The 16,417-nt window shown below is 35.9% G+C and overlaps 1 protein-coding gene across 2 annotated transcripts in view; it reads right to left on the bottom strand.

The window, feature by feature from the left end:
• tdrd5 (tudor domain containing 5) overlaps window positions 1-16,417 on the bottom strand; it is a 60,393-nt gene that overhangs the window by 25,964 nt on the left and 18,012 nt on the right. Inside the window, exons 6-11 of one of the 2 annotated variants that reach the window (XM_039767750.1) lie at window positions 14,629-14,831; window positions 12,113-12,196; window positions 9,168-9,224; window positions 5,456-5,615; window positions 5,075-5,229; window positions 1,538-1,758 (exon numbers count right to left, since the gene is read on the bottom strand). In XM_039767750.1, the coding sequence (XP_039623684.1) occupies window positions 1,538-1,758; window positions 5,075-5,229; window positions 5,456-5,615; window positions 9,168-9,224; window positions 12,113-12,196; window positions 14,629-14,831 (880 nt within the window). The remainder of the gene's footprint in view (window positions 1-1,537; window positions 1,759-5,074; window positions 5,230-5,455; window positions 5,616-9,167; window positions 9,225-12,112; window positions 12,197-14,628; window positions 14,832-16,417) is intronic. The other variant, XM_039767751.1, reaches the window with a different exon arrangement.

The following is a 16,417-nucleotide window of genomic DNA, read 5'->3' as shown; positions in this document are numbered from 1 at the left end:
TCTAGAGAATGCAAAACAAATTGTAAATACTTTAATATTCCTAAGTTGGAAATCAACATACAGATTCATTGACACACATCTACTCCCACCATCAAACAAATTAATCGAGAATGAGCTGTTCAGATCTACTACCACTTGAGCAAACACAAACAGGAAATCATCAAAAACATGAACTATGAAAAAATGCACTACAGAAAATACAAATGGCTCCAGGCCTCCATGGATACCTAAACATTTGGCACTGCCATAAGCAAAACCTAGAACACCATTAACAAAACTTACTAGATAAATCTTTTATAAAATGTGATGAAGGAGTGAGAGAGGCTAACTCTTGGGCAGTGTGAAAGGAGCAGAAGCTAAAGGTACAGGACATGTATTATTGCAGTTTCTTTTGCTGTCCAAGTGTACTGGGGGTCATCGGTGACCTCTCTAGAGTAATTCAAAGGGGTGAGCTGGAGCCTCATCACTAAGAGTGGTATGCTCTGGGGTGGTTTGACTGTAAAACAGTGGCATGCTCCAGGTCCTTAAATACTAGGGCTAAAAGAGTAATGGCATGAACAGCAGAAAGTAGAAGCTGAATTTAAATAGTTTCAAGCTTCTGCTGAATTGTGTTGTTATTTTTCTTCATACTGTTTTCGATAAACAGGCTACCAGTTCACTTGCACTAAATGTTTTATCACGGTGTCCTACTTCCATTTTTCCAAATTCAGCAGCTTATTACGATATATGCAAGACAAAAATTACATGCGTAATATATGTACATAAGAAAAAATGACGGTTAATATTTTGACTTTCGTACAATTTTTAGAGAAAAGCCAAGCAAAATGACACCTTTTATTATCTAACTAAAAAGACTACAATATGCAAGCTTTCGAGGCAACTCAGGCCCCTTCTTCAGGCAAGATGTAATGTACAATTTTTAGACATCCTTGAACATGATATTGCCGCTTTTCAGATTTTGTGAGTGTGTGTATGTCTCTGTCTGGATTAGAGTCTATGGACAGAAGAACTCAAAAACACTGCCTGGCCCGCACTATTTTACTTCCAGGATACTACAGCTTTATGTGGAGAAAGTCATATACAGTATATTACAAATTTACCAGAGTAATGAAAATTAAAAAGGAGGCTATAAAAATACAAAACTTTATCTAACTTGTTTGATCCATTTCAGGATTGTCAGATTTGGAGCCCAACTTGAAAGTATCAAGAACAAAGGAGAAACAAATCCTGGACAGTGTCCCTGTTCATCTTACGGTCCAAACATGCACAGCCATATCTGGTCATATACAGCCAAATCAGAGTTGCCAATTTACTTAATAAGTGCATATTCTGGCTATGCAAGTAAAAATGGATTACCCAGAGAAACACACTTGGAAGATTAGTGACTGAAACCCAAGACTCTGAAGCTGTGACAGCCTACCATTAACAACAATATTACTCCGCTGCAAATTCTATAATACAGTACAGCTGTGAAAATTTACAAAGAATATCGATGAAATTACTCAACAACAAGAAACAATTTTAATTTAACTCTTACCTCATCTCAATCATCATATTTAACAACAGCTTACAGTCCTGTGTCTCATTAAAGCGAACATAAAACTGGCTAGGAGAAATAACCGTCTCAACTAGCACAGAAATCATAGTCTTTTCTTCCATTTCTGGAGGTAGCTGCAGGTTCCCATCTCGGAATGCATCTAGTGGTCCCCTGGAATTAGCTTGCAGCTTACAGATCTCATCCTCACTAATGTCCAAAGTCTACAAAACAATCAAAATAAATATGACTAGTTCTTGACTGTTTAAATGTTAAGAATGCATTAAGAAATCTATACAAAATTGATACACTCGGATTTTAAATCACCACCATATGTCTCAGTAACCCCTCCATTCTAAATTCAGATTTAGTACAATAAAAGCGCCATTAATTTCTTGCGTTTTTTGTCACAGTTTTACTCCACTATGGACATTATCTCCAGCTCAACCTGGCAAAGACAGACCTTGTTATACCAGCTCATCCATCAATACAGCACACCTTCTCTGTTCAGCTTGGCTCATTGTTGTTAACATTCACCAAGTAGGAACGCAACCTTGGGGTGGTGATTGCTGCCCAGCAACCATGGTGCAAGAGTCGCGTGGTCCTGAAGATTCACTCTATGCAAGATCCGTAAGATCAGACAGAATATACAGCACAACTCCTGGTCCAGAGTTTGGTCTTATATGATACTGTGCTTTGCTAGGATTCATAGCAAGGGTTTGTTTAAAGGAAAGCATGCTTAGTAGCTTGAATTTGTCGATAGCCAGGAGTAGCTAAGAGTATATAACAGTTACCAAATACCAACTACAAAAGATGCCCAAATGAATGTATAAATTATCAGGCAAGTTAAAAAATAAATAAATTGATCAGGATACATGACTCTGAAGCCAAATGTACTACATGTACTTTATGAATTTCCCTTTGGGATTAATAAAGTATCTATCTATCTACATATACTGTAGAGCTGCCATAGACCTTTCAGTAGCAAATTAGGCAATTTTTTGCTAAAAAGAACAAAACTGCTGTTAAGAAAGACGTGGCAACACAGAGAATGATGCGACTATAGTGTTTTTGAATTTAACTCATTCAACAAAGTACCTTAACAGTTTAAAAAAAAAAAAAGTTTGTTTGTCCCGATGTTCGCCACAACGCAATCACCATGTGAGAGGATGAGTAAATATCCAAACGCTACAGTAATTCATAAAAAAAAAAAAATTTAATGCGTGAACATGATTCAAAAAATGAAGGAAAACCCTAAAACAGTAAATTCTAATTTAATTTCAGAAAAAAAATTTGTATCTTATCAAGGTTGTGAAAAATGTGGCAGCACGATTATATCATCCACACATAATCGAGGCTACTATTCTAACTGGAATCAGAAAGGCAGAGGATGTTTTCATTCTACATATACCTATGATTTCCATTGAACTCCCTTTCGAATTCAAACGACTTCAATTTGCAGTACGTGTTTCATTTGCGATGCCCATAAATAAAGCACAAGGACAATCAAAAAAGTTACTTCAAAGAACCATGCTTTTCACATGGCCAGCTATACATCACATGTTCCAGAGAAGGATCAGGACAGAATTTATACGTTCTTGATCCTAATCGCAAAATGAAAAACGTTGTGTGTCATAAGGCACTGTAAATGTTTCATAGCAAATATAATGTTACATGTTAATAATAGCAGTTTGACATTTGAACAATATTCGAATAATAGATTAATGGCCAAATAATAAATGGAAATTCACCTTTTTCCAACCCGAGTGACAGCCTGGCATTCCCGCAAGTAGTTATAGATAACAGATGAATTAAGGAAAAGATTAAGCAACATATGACAAGAACAGGAGTTTTACTGAACAGTCAGCATGGGTTCAGACAGGGGAGGTTGTGCTTTACTAACATACTAGAATTCTATGAGGAAGCAATAAAAGAAAACAATCACATTCATTTATGTGGACTTTCAGAAAGCATTTGATAAAGCGCCACATCAGTTTTGAGCAGAATGCTAGGTTAAATATCACAAAGTGTAGAGTACAAGGTAAAGGGGGTTATGCTCAAGCTTTAAAATGCACTGGCTAGACCTTATCTGGAGTACTTTGTGCAGTTTTGATCTCCAGTCCACAAAAAAGATAAAGAAGTGATAGAAGAACTCCAGATAAGAGCGACTAGGCTGAGAGGGGATGAGTTATGAAGAAAAAATAAAAGAGCCTTTTCAGTTTAAGCTAAAGAGGTGATACAACTGAAATGTTTAAAATTATGAAGGGAAAATTGTATGGAGGATCAAGACTGTGAGTTCAACAAGAACACAGGGACGCAGCTGGAATATTGGTAAGGGTAAAATTTTCTACAAACATTAGAACTTTTTACTTTATACAGAGAACCATAGATACATGGAATAAGTTGCCAAGCAGTGTGCTAAACAGTTGGATATTTCATTGCACAAAATGACAATGAGCCACAGAAAACACCCAGTGCCACCAAAGAGCTTATTAGGCTCCCCAGTTTAAGTAAATCTCCAGGCTTAACTTCAATTAGTCATACATTTCGATTGTTCCAAATGAGGATCAAATCAGATCTTCGTCCCCCAGCCAAAATAGCTGCTGAAAATGGCTGAAGGAGAAACCAAAAGCCTGATAAAAGTCAGTTAATCACATGTCTAATATACTGTAGATATTATGTGCTGTTAAGCAAGGGCATCTGAGGATCACCTTCCAGGACCAAACAAGGCATGGAATAACCCACCAAGACAGGACGGGGCACCAAAAATAATCCTATCTTCTCTTTTCTCTACCCTAGCCCAGGGAAACTGTCCATGGAGGGCAACTCAGTTATGCCCCCACCCAAGATAGCCTCGCCCCTTAAGGTCAGGACACTATAAAGCTGAGGGTTCATGGAGGATGGGGTCTCAGTTGATGGAACTTTGTCCTGAATAAACAAGCTTCCTGATGCCGACCTTCTCGATGGTGCTTATTACTCAGAGAAGCCATTGAGGCTCAAGAGGCATATATTAAGCCTCTTTTTCAGCTGTGCCACCACGTGCTTATTTTGGGAGAATTTCACGACTGCCGCCCCAAATCTTTTTTGGTTCTCTGGGTTCTTACCGCCTCCAACTTCTGCAATGCTTAAAACTGCAACTTTCTATGCTATATTATTTTATTTTTACCATTAATTTTAATTCCTTAAAACAGATGGATTAAACAGAAAATATGCAATTATTTTATAAACATAAACAAATGCAGAAAGCTACCCAGGAATACAAAATGGTATGCAATGTTTTTACATCATATTATTCTTTTCAACCTAAGTGCAAATTACTTAAGAACATTACAAAAACGCCACATTTTACATTACTGCCTCAATACTATACACAATATATTTGCTCTTTAAGATATTCTACACATCTAGTTCTGCAGTGTACAATGCTCTATGCAGAGCAAAGTGTATGTATATATGTAAAAAAAAAAAATGAAAGCTATATTTGTTTGATTACGTTTTTTGTCATACCTGTACAGATAATAAGCAAATTAACATTCGTACCTGCTGGAACTTTGTTTTTACAATTTTAAAATCATTCTCTACTTTCTCAGTCAGCTTCTCAATGTTTTTGTCCTCCCACAAAGATGTTTGATTAGACAAAAGACAGCTCTCATTAGATTGATTTAAGGACTGAAATTCATTCTTGTTCTTCACACCTTAAGAAGAGTACATTGCAGACATGAAAATCATTACTAAAGGTTATTCCAGTTGTAAACCAATACTCTTCAATGCTTAGAAAAAAATACTAGAATTTGCGAACAATCAAAATGATCTGCGATAGCTGTGAAAATAAGCACACAAAAATGACATATATTAAAAAGAACACTTTTTAGTAATCTTCAGTAAATATAAAAAAAAAAAGTGGTGCAAGGATTTACATACCAGACTTTGTGTCAGCCTGCTGGATGTCAAACACTAGCCAATTTATGTTTAAATCCTCTTTGCCACGATCCAAAATCAGGGTGTCGCTCAAAGTGTTGACTAAATCAATAACACTTATAAATCCCAATTGACTGACTGGCAAATCTTCATTATGCATTTTCTAATAATAAAATATATATACATATATTGTTTAAAGACAAAAAAAAACCCCACCAAAGTCATACAGGTGCCTGACATGCAGTAGCTAAACTTCCTGGAGTGTTATTTTTTAAAAAACATTCAACAATATTAATGGTCAGAAGTGACAGGAAAATAAGACTAACCATGCATAGTGTAGAAAGCCTGGATTATGAATGTTGCTTAAACAAACATTCAAGTTCTGCTTTATAGGAAGGGAAGACTGCAAGGTCGTGAGAGAGAGAGAGCCTGCTGCTTCGGACTCCCTTGCAGTTGTAGTCAAAGTCAGAAGCCCACTTGGGATTACCAATGCTTCCTAAAGCTCAACTGGATAAGTTGCTCCTTATTGCAGCCAACCTTTCCGTGACGTGAAATGGAGAGAGGTAGAGCCCTGGGGGAATTTTTTTTCACCATTGACAAAAGAGATACAATGACCACACATTTTCTGTTCAAACACCCGAGCTTTTAATTGAACCCATAATGAGTAGAGGATAACACCTACATGATTCTTTGGCTGATGAAAACCTCTACAATGATATCATCTCATATAAAGGTTTTAAATACTAGATTTGTTCTGGTAAACACATCATATGTGCTTTCGGGGGTGGGGGATGGAATTAAGAAATGATTTGCAGCATTGGTAGAAATTCAACTACTGACCTGGGAAAAGCAAAGTATTAAAACGTAGTTGCCAAGCTTATATAACCTCAGGTTTTGCCATGAACTGCTCAAAGCAATGCTGCTGATGATGTTTGTCACTGTCAAATATTTGTCAAGAATTTGACTTTAAAATTCTGCTTATGGTTTATAAAGCCTTAAATAATCTCGCCCCATCTTATATATCGGAATGTCTGACACCTTATATTCCAAATCGTAACCTCAGATCCTCAAATGAGTGTCTCCTTAGAATTCCAAGAACAAAACTTAAAAGAAGTGGTGAGGCGGCCTTCTGCTGTTATGCACCTAAAATCTGGAATAGCCTGCCAATAGGAATTCGCCAGGCTGATACAGTAGAGCACTTTAAAACACTGCTGAAAACACATTACTTTAACATGGCCTTTTTATAACTTCATTTTAATCGTAATTTAACTTAATCCAGATACTCTGTATGTTCAATTCATCATAACAACTATTCATGGTGGCTCTAAAATCGGTACTGACCCCTACTCTCTTTTCTGTTTCTTTTTCCGGTTTCTTTGTGGTGGTGGCCTGCGCCACCTCCACCTACTCAAAGCTTCATGATGCTCCAACAATGATGGACGGATTAAAAGGAAGAAGTCTACGTGACCATCATCATCATCAAGCCCTTCCGTGAGAATCCTAAAGCCAAAGAGGACTGTTTCATTTATGTTAGGTAGAATGCCCAGAGGGGACTGGGCGGTATCATGGTCTGGAATCCCTACAGATTTTATTTTTTCTCCAGCCGTCTGGAGTTTTTGTTTTTCTGTCCCCTGGCCATTGAACCTTACTCTTATTCGATGTTAATGTTGATTTATTTTTTATAATTATGTCTTTCATTTTTCTATTCTTTAATATGTAAAGCACTTTGAGCTACTGTTTGTATGAAAATGTGCTATATAAATAAATGTTGTTGTTGTTGTTGTTGTTGAAATACTGAAGGCAGCCCCATTCTGTCGATAAAAACTGTGCAGCAACAAAGTGCAGAGATTTAAGATGGAAGTAAAAACAAATCATGATTTTGTGTAGCAATGAGAGTTCATGTTTGACCATTAACTTAAAAAAAACCTCAAATCTCAAACAATGCTTGCTGAGTTCAGACACCAACACAATCAAATCACAAAGAAAGAAATCCAATCAGTAAACCTATGATATAAAAAAAGTTACCTTGCTTCAGGAAAGGAGACAAATGTAACTCTTGATGGGTCACAATCGCAGTGGGTTTTTGTTCCAACTGAACTCTTAACCAGAAACTCTTCCTAATGATGCTTCTCGTTTCTCAAAGTCTGAATTCATTATAAAGTATTATACTTAAGCATTATATTTTTAACATTCTTTTCTCCGCCAGCAAAAATAACATACGTATGGTAATCTGTATTTACCACTGCTCCCTGACATTTTTTTTTTTTTAAGAATTTTAATGTAACAAAAGGTAGGCTCTCTAATACGTATTTCAATATAGTTCTCTGTGTAGGTTGGGCGGAGTGGTGGCACTGAGGCTAAGGAGCTGTTCCGGCAAACGGAAGGTTGCCAGTTTGAATCCTGTAAATGCCAGAAGTGACTCTACTCTGTTGGACCCTTAACCAAGGCTCTTAATTAATCCCCTGGACCATTGAGCAAGACCCCCAATTGCTTTGTCCCAGGTATTACGTTAACCTGCATCCAACCCTGCGAGCAGGTCCTCCAATTTACAGGGAAACCATGGGGATGGTTGGTGGGATTGTTCCAGTGTGGTACTGAGGTGTCACCAATGCACTTGGATCCCAATCCAGGTGGTTCATTGTGTGGTGTGTGCTTTATAAAATTCTAATTATGAATTATTTTCCAAGTAAGCATAATCTCCAACCAGTCTTTAGTACTGGTAGTACCTTTCACCAATGTGATGTCACCTTTGACCATCTTACTTCCCGTAAGACGGCGAATTTGATGAAACAAAGACACAAACAAAAAAGGTAAAAACAGATTTCAGCAGCTTCAGAGCAAAATCTCAAAACTGGAAAGTAACCAAATTATTTCTCGCCACTCACCACGTTATAATTTTGCTCTCTGACCATTTTGTCATACTTCAATTACTACAGTTTAGCAAGATGAATGGTGACATTTTAGATTTCCACTCATCAGGAAGGAGCAATGTATTTAGATGCCGACCAATCAGTGCTCTGTGTTGCATAACACAATGGTAACTGTCAGTTAATGAATTTGGTACAACTCCAGTTTTATTTACCTTACTTTTAGCTGTAGAAGAGGGTCCCAGCTATGAGATGAATCAAGGTAAGTACTCAAATTTTAAGAAACAGAAAAATGCAAATTATGACAAACATGACGATTATACTGTATAAACATAGTTACTGCTTATTATAAAAGACAGGACCATTTATCATTTTTACATAAATATTACCATGCTGACCAAAACAAATAATAATTTCATATAGTAGGTAGCTAGGTAGTGCCTGGATGTAGATGGATTGACCAGGGGATGGAGAAAGTCAGGTGCGACACATGAATGTACTTCCAAACTGACAAATTGGAAGGTGGCTGACTAGTCCCACGTTTCAATGGGAGATAATGTGATTCCGGCCATTTCAGAAAGACTTGTGAAAAGTTATGGTAAGAAATTCGATCCAAGTGGGCCAGCATAACAAGCAGTACAACTGGTGATGCGACTAAATAAAGTCAAAGGAATTTAACTTTTACATTATTTGGTGAAAACGATAAAATTATATAAAAATTAGTAACCATCTCTAGACTTAATGAACCACTCATTAGATAACATGATTTGCTATCAATCATTCCATCTTCTATAAAGTTAGCACTCAATATGAGAAAAAAAAGAATCGCTCAATTGTCTCCACTTTACCTTATATTCTAGAGGCAATTTATTTACTGGCAAACCTTTGGGATGTTGAGATACCACCTGGAAGATAAAAAAAAAATGTTCAACCAACTGACACCATCACCCAAAAATTACACTTTAAAATATTCCAAAACTTTAATGAATACCTTAAACTGAAAACATTCAACCCGATTAAACTCCTGATACATTCAAAATAAGCATAAAGTTCTATAAGGAATTTTACATTTTATCAGGCTACTCAACAATGTTGAAAATTAAGAATCTTGTATGCCCTGGTTTATTAACATTCCTAAAGAAATACAAAATTCCTAAGAAATAAAATAATCCCACTAAAAATTACATATTGTCTGCGTAAGGTGTTTGGCTGCAATCCAATTTCACAAATTTAAGTAATTAATCTCTTTCCCAGAGGGGACTGGGCGGTCTCTTGGTGTGGAATCCCTACAGATTTTATTTTTTTTCTCCAGCTTCTGGAGTATTTTTTTTTTTGTTTTTTCTGTCCACCCTGGCCATCGGACCTTACTTATTCTATGTTAATTAATGTTGACTTATTTTTATTTTTTATTGTATCTTCAATTTTTCTATTCTTCATTTTGTAAAGCACTTTGAGCTACATTTTTTTGTATGAAAATGTGCTATATAAATAAATGTTGTTGTTCTTTCATACCATTTATTAGTATTTATGTAATAAAACCAGATGTGGTACTTTAACTGAATACTTTCACGAATTTTCAAGTAAACTATGGTTATAATTACAGATAGGGGATTTGCATACATATTTATAAACAGATATGAAATTTGAGAAAAATTACTCAATTGGAAGTAGTATTTTATTTAAACCACTATCCATAATTTTGGGTACTATGGAAAAATAAATGTGTACACGAAATTAAAAACTATATTCAAAATAACGTATATTCTTTCAGTAACTATTATTCATTTTGTTTCAATTTATACAACATCAGTTTAACAATAACGTGCAAACACTGAACATGCCATGTAAATATAGAGATGTAATGAGAACAATAAGCTGCTATGTCCCCATTGTGTTCTTGGTAATACATTTAATTTTTTACTGTATTTCCACCATCATTATCATAATTAAAATGTAGCTAAATGCAGTTTCACCTACGACAATTCATTGCAACAAATGTTATATAATACTAACACTTTTTCTGTTTTTAGATGGCTATAACTCTTAACTTTGCGCTTAATCTAGATAATGCATATGTAATCATGAAAAAATTCCACCACCATTTGACCTCCTTAAGTGTGAAAATATCATTTTAATATCATTTATCAATATTATCAATTACTGTAGTTATGATGATTCAAGTAATTTAAGTAAATAATCTTTTTCATACCATTTATTAGTACAGTGATCCCTTGCTGTATCGCGCTTTGACTTTCGCGGTTTTGCTCTATCGCGGATTTTATATGTAAGCATATGTAAACGTATATTGCGGATTTTTCGCTGATTCCGGATTTCTGCGGACAATGGGTCTTTTAATTTATGGTACATGCTTCCTCATTTTGTTTGCCCAGTTGATTTCATACAAGGGACGCTATTGGCGGATGGCTTAGAAGCTACCCAATCAGAGCACGTATTACATATTAACTAAAACTCCTCAATGCTATAAGATATGCCTCCTGCGCGGTGCTCGATTGTTTGCTTGTCTCTGCCTCTATCTCACCTTCTCTGACGTTCTCTGCGCCTGACGGAGGGGGTGTGTGCTGAGGTGTTGTTTGCACAGAAGCTTTTTGCCTAGTGGATACGGACGCTCCTCTAAGAAATGCCGCTTTATCGAGGTGCGTCCAAAAGCTCACTTATTGATTTTTTGATTGTTTGCTTTAATCTCGCGCTCTCTCTCTCTCTCTCTGACGTTCTCTGCGCTTGACGGAGGAGATGTGAGCAGAGGGGCTTTTTGCACAGGGGCTGTTTGCTTAGAAGATAGGGACGCTCCTGTAAAAAATGCTGAAAGGCTACCTTCGCATTGATCCCTTCATTGCCGCTGCTTTATCGTGGTGCTTGCATACTTAAAAGCGCAACAGCCCTATTGATTTTTCATTGTTTACTTTACTCTCTCTCTGACATTCTCCGCTCCTTACGCGCACTTTGAAGAGGAAGATATGTTTGCATTCTTTTAATTGTGAGAAAGAACTGTCATCTCTGTCTTGTCATGGAGCACAGTTTAAACTTTTGACTAAAGGGTGTTATTTCATGTCTAGAGGGCTCTAATAATGTTAAAAAACGTATTTAGAAGGTCGTAAACAGGTTTTCTATGCTCCAACTGCGAAAATATTAGATTTATAAATAAAGAATCCTACTTCGTGGAAATTCATTTATCTGTCTGGAGCGGATTAACCGTGATAAACAAGGGTTTACTGTATAACTGTGCGGTGAATATTTATAAACAGTGTGGGAGAGTTTCTAAGGGCTTAAAATATATAAAAATAATCATACAAACATATGGTTTCTACTTCGCGGATTTTCACCTATCGCGAGGGGTTCTGGAACGCAACCCCCGCGATCGAGGAGGGATTACTGTATTTATGTGATTTTTTCAATGTGTTACAGTTTATAAGGTATACATTATGGTCTGTAACAAGACCCTGGGAAACCAAATCTTGTGAGACTTACTTTGAAATAAGCACTTGGAAACTGCAAATATTTACCAGCAATCTGCCTGTTTCAAGCATTGCTAACCCAAAACAATGAAACCAAATAAAAACTGATTTCTAATCAACACAGAAACACAATGTAAGCATAGACATTAATTATGGGGAAAGAAGTAGAAGCATAAGGTATTTTCTACTTCATTAAAGATATAAAAAGAAGAATAAGGGTAAAAAAAAAAAAAACAAGTTTCTCTCAGTTTCACAATTATCCTCAAAGTAGTATTTGCACATTCACTGTTTGAATTATTTTTAATGATGTTAGTTCTTACTGATCTTATCTTCTTTTTCAGCTCATGGCTTACGCCACCTGTAGGTCCACATTTTGCTATTTCAGCTTTTATTTGCTCTTCCAACTGTGAAGCAGAAAAGAAAAAAAAAAACAGCTGATACATACAGCTTTCAGAAGATTTGAATAAGAAGAATAAATTATGCACCTAATCATTTTGTATTTTATCATTATATTTACTTATTTGGCTGATGCCTTTATCAAAGGCAACTTCCAACATTTGAGGCAATTGGTTACATTTCTTTTGGTTTTCTAACTGGAACACAGGCAGGTCAAGTGACTTGCTCATGGTCACACGGTGTCAGTAGCGGGATTTGAACTCACAACCGCAGGGTCTGAAGTCCCAAACCTTAAGCACAACATCACACTGTCTGCCTGTCAGGAGGCTTTCCTTTTCCATCTGCACACATTTCTGACAGCGAGTACTGGGTGGAATATGTAATATGGCTGCTGCTAACATACTTCAGAAATATAAAATAGTATCATGTCCACTTTCGTTTTTGTAGTATGGCTATTCTTAAGGTTGTTTCAACATATTTGACAGACATTAAAAGTGTGCGTTTGTGTAACTTTAAGATTTCATACTTTTATATGTATACTGTATGTGGAATACACAGCCTTCTGTTTGTCATTCAGCAGGCAAATGTACCTGTATATGTTGTTCTTCTACAAGATAAATTACTTTAATTGGTTTAATCGTTTTTCCTTATGATGGCTGCATCAGTTTATGCCAAAACTGTATACTGTACAAGTCGAGGCTTTCATCAGCTTATGCTTCACAATTGACTGTTCCAACTCCAATAGCCCAGAGCTGCTTCTCCTTACCTCCTGCTCCCCATACACTTGTATGGCATACAACAAACTGTCAATTGAAGTGGCAATTTCAAGCTTCTATCGCCCATTTTTTTAGTTTTACGATAAAAATAATCTGCTGAAGAAACTTATGAAATCTGAAGAGTTGCTCTACAGCTGGTGGAAAAAGAAAATTTCTACAAGAGAACGTCAGCAAGTTATGCTTTGCTAATGAGTGAGTGCAGAAGAAGCAAAGCCTATAAGAATGGCATTCCTCTTTGTGTCCTTCCATAATTCAAAAACAACTACAATCCACCACTTTTTGGTGCAATTACCTTCAAGCCACTTTTTGCACTTTCATTTTGTCGCAACGTATGCACATTAATATACTACTCATAGCTACTGCCAACTACAATGAAAACCAAGCTTGAGTGTATTTGTTTAAAAAGGAACCGAAGCTCTCAGATTAAGTCTCCTATGTAAGTTCCATCTGTGATGGACTACAGAGCCATTATGGTGTCTCAAGACCTACTGTACTAAGGCATGATGCATTATTCTAGTCTCTCACAGCACTTTATTTCACCTACATTTGCCTGAGCTGTTCAATGCACTATCAAGCATGTTATGCCCGTTTAACAGAATTTAACAAACCAAATGGCCCTGAAGATAAAGGTTCCTAAAAAAACAGACAAGACCATAACCCAGTATTATTTTATGTAGGTATCCCAAACATAAAACCATCTCTCTCGTCCTAAAATTACACTAACCTCTTAAATGTGTGAAATAAAAATGTTAGGTCTGAATACACAATAGGCCTGAAAATCAAAATGACATCTTATGAGAAGGATTTAGGAGGAACAGCGGACTTGACACTATTAAATGCCAGACATGCTCAGAAGCCATTAAGAAGGCTAACAGGATTTTGTGTTATATATCGCATTGATGCGTACATTACAAGTACAAGGAGGTTATGCTGAACATTTATAATACACTAGTGAGGCCTCATCTGGAGTAGTGTCTGCAGTTTTGATCTCCAAGCTACGAAAACTACAAAGAGTAGGAAAAAGTCCAGGGAAGAGCAACTAGGCCAATTCCAGGGCTACAGGGGAATAGTTATGAGAAGAGATTAAGAGAGTGGAGCCTTTTCAGGTTAAGCAAAAGTAAATTAAGAGGAGACTGGGTTGAAGTGTTTAAAATTATGAAGAGATTAAGTCCGGTGGATTGAGATGGTTACTTTAAAATGAGTTCATCAAGAACACACTTGAAAACTTGTTATGGGTAAATGTTGTATAAACATTAGTAAGTTTTTCTTTACACAGACAACCCTAGACACATTGAAGCAGCTACCAAGTAGTGTGGTAGACTATATGACTTTAGGGACCTTCAAAACTGGACTTAATGTTATTTAACAAGAATTAAGTGGCTAGGACTGGCAAGCTTTGTCGGGCTGAATTGCCTACTCTCATCTAGATTGCTCTACTGTTCTTCTTAGATCAAGAGGCAGAAGTTTATCAGGGGAGCAACAGTTGAAAGCTGGATAATAAAATACATTTGTGCTATATTGGTACATCAAAGGATGCAAGGACACAATTATAAACAAAGTAATAGGGTGAAACATTCCACAAAACATATAAAAAGAAGAATTTTGTTTCCAAGATAAAATTCTGCAATAGAGCCCAAATGTTAGAAAGGAAAATGATTTCCCACCATTTTGATTTCGTTTTCAAATGTTTCACTTTTTGTTGGCAGCTGTGAAAGCATCTTGTGTGAGTGATCCAATTTCGGCTCAGAAACCTTTGCTGAAGCACTGCTAGGCTTGGAAGCTGTAGACTCCGGTGTAAGCCGAACAACTTCTTTCTTTGGTACAGATTCTGATTTATACTGGCTTGCTGTATTTTCTGTAACACTGGCTTGAAGATGACATAAAATAAAATGGGAAGAGAAAGAAATGTTAAAAAGATGTGATGCTATCAAGACAGAAACTGTTAAAAATCAAATAACAGTGACTGGACGCTATAGCAGTTGATCTCACAACAAAATAATAACATTTCTTTTTACTTTCTCGTATACATAGTATAGAGAAAGTATAGGAATCGTGAAAAAAAATGTGACCTCAAGATGTTGATGAATCTTGACGTTTGGACCTTTAGGTCTGAAAATACCATTTTTGAAATTATGTCTGTCGGTGTGCAAACACAATAACTCGAAAATGCTTTGCCCTTGGTCAATGAGATTTTGTATACCTGCTTTACTTTCAAAAATAAGGAATCCTATTTTTATCATCAACTTTTGGGCCACTTCTGGCAACTAGAAGTGGTACTTTAACTAAATACTTTTGCGAATTTTCAAGTAAACTATGGTTATAATTACAGATAGGGGATTTGCATAGATAATTATAAACAGATGTGAAATTTGAGAAAAATTTCTCAATCGGAAGTAGTATTTTATTTAAACCACCTTCCAAAATTTTGGGTATTATGGAAATATAAACATGTACACGATATTAAAAACTGTATTCAAAATAATGCATATTCTTTCAATAACTATTATTAATTTTATTTCAATTTATACATCAGTTTAAGAATAAGGTGTAAACATTGAACATGCCATGTAAATATAAAGATGTAATGAGAACCATAAGCTACCATGTCCCCATTGCGTTCTTGGTAATACATTTAATTTTTATAGTATTTCCACCATCATTATCATAATTAAATGTAGCTAAATGCAGTTTCACCTATAGCAATTTATTGCAACAAATATTATATACTAACACTTTTTCTATGTTTTTAGATGGCTATAACTCTTTTTACTTTGCACTTAATCTAGGTAATGCATATGTAATCATGAAAAAATTCCACCACCATTATCAACCTCCATAAGTGTGAAAATATAATTTTAATATAAAGTTTGCTTATATGTAGGGATAAATTATTGTGTATCGATATTATCAATTAGATATGATATTTGAGAAATGTTGTACAACTGGAAGTGGTTCTGATGACCTTTTCCTCTCTCTCTCTCAATATACGAGAAAGTCAAAGGGAGCACAATCACGATTTTTTTCTTTAGATGTTAACAGATGGCAAATTAGCATATTAAAGCTAAGATATTACACATGTAATAAAAACAAAAATAATTTTGGCGATTATTCAAATATGGACCTCAAGTTAACTCAAAATATACAGTAATTGATTTAATAATACATTTTTAACATGGGTAATTTTTGTTTTTATTAGTATAACTAAGTATTTTTTTCATGAGTAGAGCTGAAGTAATACAGTACATACAAGGCATGTGGTGTGAGTAGATTGCCAGTTCTTATCTACAGGGTTAGAGTCTGGGAAGGGACACATCAAATAATGACCAGCACAGAAAGGAGAAATGCGACTTGGTAGGCATCCATAGAGGAGGTGTTATCAGCCGCCAATGTCTAGGGGACACCAGTCTACTAAGCTCAAGCCAAAGCTACCGAGTCCCCATGTAGAGTACTGGA

This window comes from Polypterus senegalus, chromosome 10 (assembly GCF_016835505.1).
Source record: "Polypterus senegalus isolate Bchr_013 chromosome 10, ASM1683550v1, whole genome shotgun sequence".
In the NCBI taxonomy this organism is placed as follows: Eukaryota; Metazoa; Chordata; class Cladistia; order Polypteriformes; family Polypteridae; genus Polypterus; species Polypterus senegalus.
The sequence above is the reverse complement of the archived record's forward strand: the minus strand, read 5'-3'. Positions and strand labels throughout refer to the sequence as shown.